Source organism: Pristis pectinata, chromosome 5 (genome assembly GCF_009764475.1).
Source record: "Pristis pectinata isolate sPriPec2 chromosome 5, sPriPec2.1.pri, whole genome shotgun sequence".
NCBI lineage: Eukaryota > Metazoa > Chordata > Chondrichthyes > Rhinopristiformes > Pristidae > Pristis > Pristis pectinata.
This window is the reverse complement of record NC_067409.1, coordinates 90,218,204-90,232,437: the sequence shown is the minus strand read 5'-3', so window position 1 is coordinate 90,232,437 and position 14,234 is coordinate 90,218,204. Positions and strand designations below refer to the sequence as shown.

The following is a 14,234-nucleotide window of genomic DNA, read 5'->3' as shown; positions in this document are numbered from 1 at the left end:
CAGTCACACAAACACCTGCCCACTTTCTGATCAACACCAACTCTACCTCAGGGTCAGTCCTGCAAAGTTTAGCAGGCTGGAGGGCCATGGAACAGTACATATTGCTGCAGCAAATTACTGGCTTGCAGTCACTGGATCAGATGCAGAGCCTATAGATCGATGGGTGTAATCTGATCTCAAGAGTTCAGAGATAAATTGGTTCCACTTCAGTAGTTTACCTCCAAACCTCTCAATTAGGTCCCAGGTCCACAATCACTTCCAGCTATCTATGCTTCTCAATTTCACCCCTTGAAGGAACAATGTGCTCCTGTCTTTGTACTACCAAGCCTATAATTATGCTAGGATCCCACAATTCTGCAGTACTCCTTGTACATTGGGCAGTATTACATATCATTTATCATTGCAAGAGGGAGGCAAGAATGTTTACACAACTTTGCTAATAACTAACGCTTTGCTATGGCAACAATTTTACATGAAAATGTAGAAGGAAAAGGCCATCCAAGTGCAAGCTTTACACAGGTAGCTCTACGGAACAAGGTATCTGAAAGGACAGCAGAGTACATACAAAAGTGGTCTAATAAGCACTTCAATAACCGAAAAAGCAAAATTACTTTTTCTGCTCATGTTGTACAGCAATGTATCAATCACATCCTTCTGTCCATAACCATCCTTCAAGAGGTGAAACCTCGGGAAACACTGCTAATTGTGAAATAAACTATGTTTCCCTCCTTCCTCTCAACTGACCAGACATGGCACTAATTTTTTTGTATCCATGTGCCACAAAACACATTTTTTCCCCAAAAGTCCACTTCTTGGAGTACTCCTCAGAAATTAGTTTCCACACTGTTCTTCCCAATCCATACCACAGGTCCAATCCACTCTTCAGGACAACATTTTAATTTCCCCCCTCTCCTCTTCAGCTGGTATGGCACAGCTATGGTCACCTTTAACGTGTGTGGATTAGCTCTTCCAGGAGCCTCTATGCCGCACAACCTATTTTGTCATGCTTTGCCAACATCCCTACTTGCACTTGAGGCAGAGGGATGGCAACAGCAAGAGAACAAAGGACTGCAGATGCTGGAATCTAGATGAAAAACACGATGCTGGAGGAACTCAGCAGGCAGCAAACAGCATCCGTGGAGAAAAGCAAGGAAATAACATACTTTCAACAGTTCTCCCAGTGGTAAGATGGCATTGCCATTGTAAAACCATTTTATGAACAGTTATGCACAGCATGTTGCTTACTGGTTATTGGCACCCAAAAACAGCTTAAATCTTGAGGGAAATTATAAACAAGGGAGAAAACACCCACTTATTCTCATTCATGTTATTATGTGGCACAGTGGGCACTAGCTTACACTGAACAATTTAACATTAAAAGGGTTAACAGTGTAAAAGTGTTTTTAAAACTCAAAATATACAAAACTAGAACTTTTAGGATCAGAGAAATGTACAGCACAGAAACTGGTTCTTTCAGGCCATCTTGTCCAGGCCGACCATGGTGGCCTATCTGCTCTGATTCCATTTGCCTGTCTCTCTCCATTCCTTTCCTATCCAAGTACTTGTCCAAACTCCCTTTAAACATTGTAATTGTATCTGCCTCCACCAGCTCCTCAAACATCTCATTCCAGATATTCACCAACCTCTGTGTGGGAAAACTTTAACCTTCAAATATTTTCTCCTCTCACCTTAAATCTGCCTTCTAGTTCTGAACTACCTTGCTCTGGGAAAAAGATTCTGACTGTCTATCTTACCACACGCCTCAATATTATAAACCACAATAAAGTCACCACTCAAGCCTCCTACATTCCAACAAGAATAAATTCAGCCTCTTATAACTACATCTCCCTCCATTCCAGGTAATATCCTGGTGAACATCTCTGCACTTGCTCTTTGCTACCCTCATCCTTTTAAAGTATAGATTAGACTTCAATACAGGCACAGACATTAACCCGTGGGGGTCTGTTGGAGGTTAGGTTTTATTTAATCAATAATACTGACAAGTACATGGGCTGTAAAGAATTAAAGATTATTTTCTTGGGATCAGCATTGACTGCACTTCTGGAATATGCAAACCAGCAAGATATCCAAGAGCAGCAATTCACTGCAAACTATCCCAAACTGGAGAGATAGACACGATACTTTGTATGTCTAAAGTAACATAAAAAACAGGATGTATTCACACAAAGTAGCAGCCTTTGTATGAATTAGTTTCCTCGCAGTGCTGTGATATACAAACTGAAATCAAAGTTGCTGTCTAACCTTCGCAGTACATTAGAACCCTTAGATCTAAGAACTTCCTCCATTTGAAACTTGTTTCTCTTGTTCTTCAATTAATCAAACATTGTTTGTCTTAGTCCCATCACCACATTTTACCTGCCTTATTCAATTATCACATTATCTCCTACGTTTTAACTGGGGACTCTTCTCCTGTTTATATTCAAGAGCTTTGGCATTGTACAAGCCATTGCCTTAACATCCTTCTTATAGTATTATGTCCAAAAGGCACAAAGTACTAAGACTTTGGTCTTAAGCATTTGCATTAACATATTTCCTGTATAACATTTGCTTTCTCAAAAGGTTTATCCACTTGTGTTGATTGCGAACACCCAGATTCTCTGTGATTCCACGTTACTTCCCATTATCAAAACAAAAATCAACTTTTCTTGGAAGTAATAGATTGCTTCATTTCACCGACACAGAAGTCTCCATCTACTCAGGGTTTCTCTCCAGCATCTTATCAATATTTCCTTGCAGCTTTATATATTAATTCTCCTATATTAAAATCATTTATGCACCACCACTTGAAACCCAAATCATTGATACATTCAGAAAATAGAACAGCCCCAGAATTGATCCTTGTGACACACCGCCAAGGAACAAAAAAAAGCACTTTTAAAATCCTTCCTTGGAAAGAGTGTTTTATTCAAATTTATCCCAGTCTCCCAATTCCCTAAGCCCATCTCTAACTGATTGTTGTGTTTTAGCAGGGATATTTTGTATTTCTCTGCATCCATTCTCTTGTAGTATTGGTACGTAGTTAGACCTAATTGTAGATTATGGTGGAAAAATAAACTGCAGATGCTGGAAATCTGAAATCAAAACAGGCAGCATCTGTGGAAAGAGAAAAGTTAATATTCCAGACCCAAGATCATTCATTCCGATTAAGGGTTGTGGATGTGAAACATTTCCACAAATGCTGGCTGCCCTATTGAGCATTTCTATTATTTTATGCTGATGTTCATAAAAGAATTAAAACTAGGATGTGATCTCAAAGATAGATTTTCTCTTCCTTTATGCTCCTACTGGAAGTAACAACTGCAAGCTTAGAAACAAGACTACAACATCTAAGGACTTCATGAAAAGCCAGAGAAGAAAAAATATGCCTGATTTCAACAAATGAAGATATTCAACTGGTCCTAAACAATGTCCTTGTTACAAGTAATGATCAAATCAACACCATTGTAAAATCAACTATTGGGATCATTCAGGAATTAATACACTTTGTCCTTTGCTGAAGTCAGTTGTCAGTTAATTAAATAGTGTTAATGTATATGAAATTCAGGTGTTAAATAGCTTGCAGCAATGATGCACGAACCTTTAACAGGAAAGGTCTTTTCTACACTCAATACTGTTTGAGTAAATCTGTAACACCATTTGCTCTACCCCCAAAGGAATTTGATCTCACATTGTTGAATGACACCAGTTTTGTTATTTGCCTCAGTGGTGGTATTCATGGAGAAATACTGATAGTTGCCAAAGCAGCCATAAGACTTCCTACTTCCCAGATTCAGCAATATTACTTTTTCCGTGGGCCATAAGGTTGCAATAACTAGACAAAATGTGGAGCAATTCAATAAACTTTTGTCAACAGGCCATAGGATCCAGTCATGCAGCATAGAGGGGAATCTTCCTGCATACACTTGCAGGTAATGAAAAACTGCATAAAACTTGAGAATTTGCGGATAGTCTCATTCTTCAATTCTACAGTCCATCGAATTACTCCATCCTCAGTGAAAAGTCCTCATCCTATATATCAAATCTGAACCACAAAATAGAATGTTATGAGGGATTTTTTGATCAATGGAACACACAGGCATGGTTTGATTTTAAATTTTATCATAAGGGAATGGAGAAAAGGCAGCTTGAAAACAAATATGTTCAAACTTTGGTATAGAGGCCAAACACTGCACACCAAGCCCAGGTGTACACTCAGCCTGACAACTGCAGTGAGGCTCCATTACTCTACTTCTTCCCCACAAGGTGGCTGGACTACAAAAGCCAGCATTCCCTTTGACTTCCCAACTGTGTGTAAACATCTGGCACTAGCATCCACTAGCATCCCCAAATCCCTCTGTACTTCCAACTACTAGCTACTCAAAAGTTTAAATCTCCCATTTTGCTGCTCTTCCCAAAGTGAATAAGCACAGGTATTGTAATCAATTGTGGAACAGATAATGCTTTAAATTCATAAGAGGCTGGTCACACCGTGAGATAAGGATGTTGTACAGGGTTAAAAAGCAAACAAGGAACACAGGAGTTTCCCTGTTTGCCAGGAGTTCCATCTGGTGGTCTTCACCATGGCAATGACCCCTGCCCTCCCTCTTCAACAACACAGGAATGAATTCCAGTGCAGCCAATGTATGTATCCCACACGTTAATAGGCGATTACTGAAAATGCTTAACTAATCAGCTCTTAGAAGCACTGACAGACAGCAGCTTATGTCTGGCATGAAAACAAAAATAAACTCGAGCACTCAGACCCTCTGACACCAATTCCATTGAGCAAAAGAAAAGTAACCTAACCCGTCCCTAAGAAAATAGATCCCATTTCTCGTGAACTGAAAGGAACTTGTCCTCCAAATGCAATGTAAACCAGGGAATAAAACCAACTGTTCATTAGAGACCTGGATGTAGGAACTGAAGGACCCTATTCCTGCTTCAGCACAAATTGGATATTCAACTGGCCAGAAACACACAGGTTCTCACGAGTTGCATTTTTATTTGTGGCTGTTCATCATTGTCTATACAGTCTCAACAAATCATTAAAAGAACACCAGTACTACCTTTGGACCTTGAAGCTGACAACTATTGAATTAGCACTGTTCCCTTCCTTGCCACGTGACAGGATTAACACTTCAGATGAGAGATAATAATTTACAATGGATAGTGAACCATCATGTTTAATATGTACAGTTGAGAGCATCTGGTTCTGATACCAGCATTTAACACTCAAGAATAAATGGAATTGTCACAAATACTCTTAACAAATAAACAAATTGGATGGCTCTCTTCTAGGTTGTCTTTATTTGACTAATTTTCACATAATAAAATTTGCAAAGAAACATTCAATTTAAAAAACACCCAAATACTTAAAGGCAGGAGATTTAGTCAGATTGTTGACAGCAAGATAACACCTACATGCAAATTGGAATGGCAAGATCAACTATTTCCTAATGGGAGTCCTAACGCTACTCCGTTATCTGTCTTTTCCAATCTACATTCCACACAAGGTCAGACAGTGGAAGGGTACAGCACATAAATGGCTGTGAAAGACATGTTTGAAGGCTGGAGAGCTGTACGTCAGGAATGGAGCTAAAAAAATGCACTGAAGGAATCCTTGCCTCTTTCAGGACAGCAGCTGATCAAAATAAAGAATATTAAAAGTTTTCAGGAAATGTTCAGCAGACTGCATGAATACTTTGTGAACTCCAAGTACATTTAAAACATATCTTTATAAACTGAATTAAACATAACCCACTGAAGTACCGGTTTTAAATGAGCATTATGCAGAGTTTCAAAATATTTTGAAGTCCTGGCAGATGGCTGTAAAGGAGACAGAATGGTAAGCACACTTATCCTACGCTGCTCATATATCATCAAGAATTTAGTGTGCTGGTCTGTTGATTAGGAGTGACTGGATGGTTTATTTCAACGAAAGGGAATTGCCCTGTTTCAATTATTCTCTTTTCCATTTTTGCCCCTACTGCTATCAGGAGCTTGAGAGAACCCATGTCTCAAGATAAAACCACTGAGAAATTGTAGGGATAGCTTCAAGAATAGCTTTACTCCATGACAAAGACCAGGGGTACTGCAATAGCAACACCAATGATACTGCTCTTGGTCTCATCAACAACTATAAAGTACTTAATTAAGAAAAAGCAACCTAGGGACATGGTCCTATCGGCACAAGATTATCACTATTTAAAATCAGAACAAGAGAAATTAGATTATAGTACTCAATAGCTACTGGTATGCAACCCTCACCCCCCCAAAGATACAAGATACCTTTATTAGTCACATGTACATTGAAACACAGTGAAATACATCTTTCGCGTAGAGCATTCTGGGGGCAGCCCGCAAGTGCCGCCACGCTTTCCGGCACCAACATAGTATGCCCACAACTTCCTAACCCATACGTCTTTGGAATGTGGGAGGAAACCAGAGCACCCAGAGGAGGGTTAGCGCAACGCTATTACAGCGCCAGCGATCGGGGTTCGATTCCTGTCGCTGTCTGTAAGGAGCTTGTACGTTCTCCCGTGTCTGCGTGGGTTTCCTCCCACATTGCAAAGATGTACAGGTAGGTTAATTTGGGTTTAAAATGGGCGGCGCCGACTCGTTGGGCCAGAAGGGCCTGTTACCACGCTGTAAATAAAATTTTAAAAAAAGAAACCCACCCAGACACAGGGAGAACGTACAAATTCTTTACAGACAGCAGCTAGAATTGAACCCGGATCGCTGACGTTGTACTAGCGTTATGCTAACCGCTACTGTGCGCACATTAATAAAACATTTTCTTAATGAAGACTGTCTGAAGATCACTACCCCTCTCCACCCCAAACTATCATTTCCATAGAAATAATCAGATATCTGATCATAACTAAGGGCCATTACAAAGTGTCAAGATTCCCAAAGAGAGCAAGATCCAGAGAACTCATTCCCATTCTTTACATTTTTCTGCTCACCTCTGCTCAAAAAAAGCTGTTGAATGTCTATTCCCAGCTTAATGGCTTCAAGGCACAAAAGCACTAGCTTGAAGCAATCACTTAAAACGCGATCTTTACCACAGCTAATAACTATCCATCAGCAATCAAACACCTGCAGCAGAATACCAACATAAACAACTACACAAAGAGGTGTTACCCATTCCCAGAACCCACATTGTTCAGGTTTCATCAAATATCCTTATCAATTAGCTCAGACAATTAATTAGTCTCCTTAACTTTCTCTCCCATCACATCAGGCAAATGTTCACAGCTCAAAAATATATCAGTTCTAACATTTTTGGTGGAGAAAACTATGAGTGTTTCTTTTTTCGGTGCTGGATATAAAAGGCTCACATAGTTAACCCCGAAAACCTTCACTTTCCTACTCTCCCACTTTACAAATGGGTCTTCAGCCTATGAGAGCTGTGTTTCACCCATCTGTGTATCAGTGAAAGAGGTCTGCAGACAGTTGCAATTGAAACAAATCATTTACAGGATGAACAATTCCACATAAATTATTTGGTAGAGGACTGGTTGACCTTTAATTCCAAGTTTAAAGATTAGACAATTTATTTTTTCCCTGCAAGATTCAAGTGCCTTCTCTGCCCCTGATGCTCTCAAAGAGATGTTCAAGTGGTATAAGGAGAGAATGGATAGAATTGCCCTCCAAACATGCTATCTCCCATACCAAGTCCTTATGTCAGATTTGGGAACAGAATGGACACGCGATTAGAATACTACTTTGAGACGATAGACACTAGGACCAACTGATCTGGGCTCTGCTCTGTAACTTATCAGTTTATAAAGTGCAACATCTATGAGGTGTCCATCACAATGTTTTGAACCCATTTTGACCAACTGGAGAATAAATAATGCATAAAACCTATGCTAAGAGTTTCTCTCTGCTCCTATCTCAGGTCGTTATCATTCTATTTTATAAATCCTGCAGTCCTTTGCTCTATGTAATCTCCCCTTATGCAACCAGGGCATCTTAAGTAAACCAGAGGCAGAAATGTCACTCTGATGACGATGAGAAAATTGTTCATTTATGGAATAAAGAGTGAGCCAGTAGATTATAAAATATTTGTGTGTGAAATTGTTCATCCTGAAAATTATTCCCCTAACTTCATCTTTCTGCCAGACCTTTAGCACCAACAGAACCCTCCTATGAAGGAAGTACAAGAAACAGGAGCACAGCTTGGACTGCAGAGCTTGTGTAAAGTGGTAGTGACAAGAATCACTGGGAAAGCTGCTTATCCAGCTCTTCCATTCTTTCATAATTTAGTTGTAATTGGCTTTGAATATCTTTAATGTTTAGATGATGGTTACATCCAAAAGATGCACTTGAATAGAGGACAAAGATTGTGTGTCATAGCTGCCTACTATTATAGACAGGTCTTTATCTCAGCTGTGATCTTTAACTCTCAATCCAGCCTTCCCATAAAAAGTCATCTCCTCCAATACCCCCCAACTGGAAGGAATCTAAAATTAATTGTGCAGTCAGCTGGAAGTTAATTATTGCTGTTGGCACTTTTTCTAGATTGGCAGCTTCTTGACTTCCCTCCTTGTTATCTCAACAGCCACTCCAGGTCAAGGTTTCAAACAAAAAAAAAGCAGGAAGTTGACTTTTTTAAAATATAGATTTAAAGTGAATTCATCCGGAATGCAACAGATGTTCAAAAAACACTCAAGATCAGATGTGTGAAACACAAAAGTTGAAAAAGTGAATACAATTTGATCATGAAGGTTTTTTCCAAATGAACTTGGCTTAAACTTTCCACAGGTTGGGCATTGCAGTTACAATGTACTGCCACCATTATCTGATCTGCAGTGTTTGTATTCTGCATCAGATTTATATATTCAGCAGTCTCTGCTCTTAAAAAGATGGACTGGAAACCTGGATGGCACAGAGCACTGCATAAACAAATTCCTTCAACATCCAACAAAATTACCCAGACTGTAAAAGTGCAATATTTGAAAGCTACTTCAAATACATTAATTTTTTTTAAAATTCAAATGGGTCAGTTAATTGCAATTAAGGGTTTGGATGTTCAGCTATGGAACACACAAGGTACCCACAAACTTGTTAATGAAAAAGGCTATTCAGCCCATGAAGTCAATGCCAGTGGCTAAAGGAACCACATGCCTTACTTCTACTCCTATCCCTTGTTAGTAACTAACTTGTAGAGATACAAGTGCATTGCCTTCTTGTTAGCTCAGACTTGTGGTGCACCCTGTACGTGGGTAATACTGGATAGAGGTAGAAGAGAGGAGTTATTAAAAAGAAAGGTTTATGGGTCAAAGCAATAGATTGTTTTCATTAAAAGGGTGAAAGCCGAGAGTCTGTAATTTGCAATGTCACTGGGCTCCCTAATCAACTATAAAATATTACAACAAGGAAGTCGGTACAAACTCACACCTGAATTACAACTTCCTTTAGTTTTTCTTTTACATTTGATTGAAAAAGCATTTAACCACTGATTTCAAAGTTACATGTTTCCATTTTACATATTCCCACAGGAGGTGGTGCAGGCAGTGGGCACACTGCCAAACAGGCTTCTGGAGTAACACAACACCAAGATACTTCATGCCCAGTGCCCTTAAATAATCTACACCAAATTTTACTGTATACTATGGATCTCTTGCTCTCGTGGTCTTAAAAAAAGTTAATTGGAAAAAGATTCACTGCCTCATAAATTTGGGAACCTTATAAATTCAATACCTGCAGCTAGTTTTGGACTCTATCCCATTCCTGTGAATCCAGATGGCAGACCATCTTTAAAGCATTAGGAGGCTGGAACAGAAGAGGGTAATCCAACGTCCTTGAGAAAAAAACCCCAATAGTCATTTATAACTGCCTCAAATCCTCATGGCCAACTTCACCCTTCTCTCAGGGGGAGCTAACACCGCTGAGCCAGAATTGTCTCTGCACCAAATCACATGTGGAATGGTGACTATAATTAAAGGAACAAATGATAGATGAATCTCACTGCCCAATGACCTTGGCAGGAAGTATACTGGATGGAGGAATCAGAATGGGCTTTATTGCAAATCATCCCCACGGTCAATTAACCTGGCAAAGCTCCTGGCCCAGTTTCAAGTATAAATAGTGGAAAAAACTGAGCAAAATAACAGATGGCAACTGGAACTCAGGAAGCTGCATCCTTAGAGGAGCGAATAATTTCAGGGCATAAAATTACTGCATATAACCTTACCCAAGATTTTTTTCTTAGGAATAGTTAGGTCAAGCCCATAAAACATAGGAGTCAGGGAAGTAGCTACAATTATAGTTTACATAATTCCCCTGACTCTTTGTAGGCTTTTCCATTTATTGCCACCTTCTCCAGTCAGAAGGGTGTAAAGCTGACTTATTCCCAGGCCATTGACAATTCTGCAGCACAAGACAGAACTGGACATGTCTGGTTCACCTTCAGGGAGAAATAAAATTTCATCCTACCACTAGGGTCAAGTGTAGCATATAGCAGCAGTGTGACGTCAATGGAACCAAAGTGCAGAAAGAGTACAGCAAGCTGCTGAGGTCAAGTCCTTCTCCATTATCTCTGAAGGAAACAACTGGCCCTCAGTTGACTACTTCCTAGTGGAATCCTGTTGACCATGGATTCACCTTGTGAGAAAGTGAAAATGCACTCTTGAAGTCACTCTGATATGAAACACTCATGGTGTGATGTCAAATGATCAAAAAGTTTGAAGATGTTTACCAGGCTGCAACTGTACAAAACCCAGCATTTACCACCAGGGTATCTCTCAGCAGTAAAACAATAGAGCTGGATTTAAATGTATTCTGTTGGTCATACCTCCAACAATTTAGCATTTCTCCAAGGCTCCCAGAGTTAAAACTTGAAGAGCCACGACTTGAAAGGCTACTGACTTGTATTATACTGTGTAGCTCTTTCCTGACAAGAGACACGATGGGCTGAATTGTATCACAAGTTTTCCATAATTCAAGCGTTAGCAAGTTTAAGACATACACATCCTACAGTGGAAACATTAACACAAGAGGCTTCCTTACATTTTCTGGAGTACTGTATTTGTATCAAATTGTATCCACTTCTGGCAGAAAGGGTTGAATCAATGAGAAGTAGGATTCAACCCCCTATAGGGAACCAATAAACTATACTTCAGACACAGCTTATTCACATACTTCCACTTGGCACGATGTAGTGACAGTTACCATTTTATATTCAAGTTTTCTTAACCAGCAACACAAACAACAATAAAAATAGATTTACAACAGCTGACCAAAAAAGGAGAGACACCCAAGTACACTTTGTAATTGCAGACTGCAAGGCAGATCAATTGCTCTCATAAACCAAGCACGTGCTTACGCTGAAGTGGAAGCAATACTCAAGGAAGACAGGGTGGCAAAAAAAAAGGAACAAGAGAGCAAGGACAGAGAAAGGAGGACAATCCTGAGAGGATTAGATACTTAGATTCTAACCATTAGAACCAAGGTGGGAAGCTGCAGGCTATTTTTTTTTAATTAAGCTATTTTGGGGAGTGTTTAGACAATGGGATCTATAGTCAAGAATCACACTGTCATCCACTGGAAACTATCAAATCTTATACAGAGAGATTTATTCAAGAAACTAAGCACAAATAATAGAGTATGCTACCTTTACACAGAAACAATATACCAATGATTTCTCTTGTATAGAAGGCAGTCTGGTTCCTAGAAGAATTCAAACTGCATATGCACTCAAGCTAAAAAACTACACACCAAGTTTAGTCAACATAAGATGAGAACACACCCCTAAAAAGGGGGCAAAAGATTCTGCAGATGCTGGAATCTGGAGTAACACACACAAAATACTGGAGGAACTCAGGTCAGGCAGCACCTATGGAGGAAAATGAACAGTCAACGTATGGGAACGAGACCCTTCATCAGGGCTGGAAAGGAAGAGGGCAGAAACCAGAATAAAAAGGTGGGGGGGGGGGGCAGGGGAAGAAGGAGCACAAGCTGGCAGGTGATAGGCGAGTCCAGGTGAGAGGAAGAGGGGTGATGAAAAGGGCATGATGCAAGAAGCTAAGAGGTGATAGGTGGAAGAGGCAAAGGGCTGAAGGAGGAGGAACCTAATAAAGGAAAGGAGGTGGGGGAATAGAAGGGAGGCCATGAGGGCAGCGGAGGGGAAAGAGAAGAGGCAAGGGGCCACAGGAATAAAGGAAAACAAAAGCGGTGGGGGGGGGGGGGGGGGGGGGGAAGAAAAAGGAGTGAGGGATTACCAGAAGTTAGAGAACTCGACGTTGATGCCATCAGGTTGGAGACTACCAAAGGCAGAATATGGGGAGTTGTTCCTCTAACCTGTGCCTGGCCTCAACATGACAGTAGAGGAGGCGGTGGAGAGACATGTCAGTGTGGGAATGGGAAGTGGAATTAAAGTGGCTGGCCAATGGGAGATGCTGTCTGTTGTGGAGGATGGAGCGAAAGTGCTCGACGAAGCAGTCACGCAATCAGCGTCAGGTCTCACGGATGTAGAGGGGGCTGCACCGGGAGCACCGGATGCAATAAATAACACCCTTGGCTTCACAGGTAAAGCGGTGCCTCACCTGGAAGGACTGTCTGGGGCCCTGAATGGTGGTGAGGAAGGTGGTGTAGGGACAGGTGTAACACTTTGAACAGTTGCAGGTATAAGCGCTGGGAGGGTCATCGGTGGAGAGGGATGAGTGGACGGGGGGGGGGGGGGGGGGGTGCAGAGAGAGCAATCCCTACAGAAAAATGGAGGGGGCGGGGGCAAAGATGTGCCTGGTGGTGGGATCCTGTTGGAGGTGGCAGAAGTTGCAGAGATCCCTCCCCACTGATGACCCTCTTTCTTTCCAGTCCTGATGAAGGGTCTTGACCCGAAACATCAACTGCTTATTTCCCTCCATAGATGCTGCCTGACCTGCTGAATTCCTCCTGCATTTTGTGTGCATTACACCCCTAAAAAATCTTGGTTGAACTAAAAATGGAGTTTACCAAAAACAGAAAAGTTTTCAAGCTCAAATAACTTGTGTAATTGGAGAGAGAAACCCAGATCTGATGACCGCAGAAACTCATTGGATGCATCTCCATGGTAATCTTTGTTGTTGCTGTCATTATTGACAAATTGATCCAAATTCATTTATTTAAGAAAGCTGACTGATGATGAAATTTCTTCTTTAAAATCAGCCAGGCATGGACTGCCTTCTCACAATGTTCAACATCAGTACATAAAAAAGTAAGTGAGGTGTTAATCACTTTGTATTTAGGGTACTTCACGATACATTCAAGTTGCTAAGTGTCATTAAAGCCGACTGTATTGTTCAAATGGTCTTATTATTAGGCAAAAGGAAAACCAGTTTCCTTACCCAGGATCTTCCAGGAATCCTTCCAATTCATCTTTCTGTTCAGCCAAGTTAGACTCCAGATCCAGGTAGGTACCATTGTGAGACAGCTGCAGAGCACAATCATCAAGCTGCAGCAAGGAAAAAAAAAACAAATGTTGACTTAACAATTATTAGCAGTGCCAATATCCACTATATACATTTTGTCCCCATCAATGCATTTCTTAAACCCATATTCTTTACTAATCCAATAGCAGTTCTCTGCTCATAGCCCACTTATTTGTTCATTCTTTGGAATTGGAATCAAGACTGCCAATGGTTTTAATGTAAAAACTAATGTTAACCTTCAGGTAAGTGCAGTTGTCATTGAGAAATTCGAGTATAGTGTGGGGAGGAGGGGGGAGGAAGAAGAGGCACTATATCCATTCCAAATCAATTATTTTCAAATGAAAAAGACAACTAAATTGTGTTAAATCAAGAATTCACTCAATTCCATTAGAATTAAATTATATCATCTTTGCACATTGACCAACTCTACAATGCCATTCTCTTGCATGCAGTCAAGGATAAAAGAAAATTGACTGAACGCCATTGCTGAGGGATGAATTCCATCGACATTGGTCAAACTGCAACAGTGAAACCAAATCCATGATTAAATTAAGCAACTGTGATACTATAATAACAAGAGAGAGGAAGCTTAGTTTTAGCCTGGAGCACCAAAGCACTATACCACAGAGCAGAGACGTGCCTGTGTTTACAATGGGATACTAAATTAAGAAATTGGAAGTTCGAGGGGGCAGGGGTGAACCTGGATGTGCAAGTCTGAAGAACAGACACTCCAAGTTTCTACAAGATGCTGACAAAAACAGTTCATGTACCTTAAGGATATTGAAACAATGGCCAAATTAAGGCAGCAAAAATGAGAAG

General features: G+C 40.5%; 1 protein-coding gene across 1 annotated transcript in view; it reads right to left on the bottom strand.

Moving 5' to 3' along the window:
- The window catches only part of LOC127570428 (FH1/FH2 domain-containing protein 3-like), a 482,262-nt gene that overhangs the window by 425,073 nt on the left and 42,955 nt on the right, over positions 1–14,234 (bottom strand). Inside the window, 1 exon segment of the mRNA XM_052016002.1 lies at positions 13,332–13,438. Within this exon segment, the coding sequence (XP_051871962.1) occupies positions 13,332–13,438 (107 nt within the window).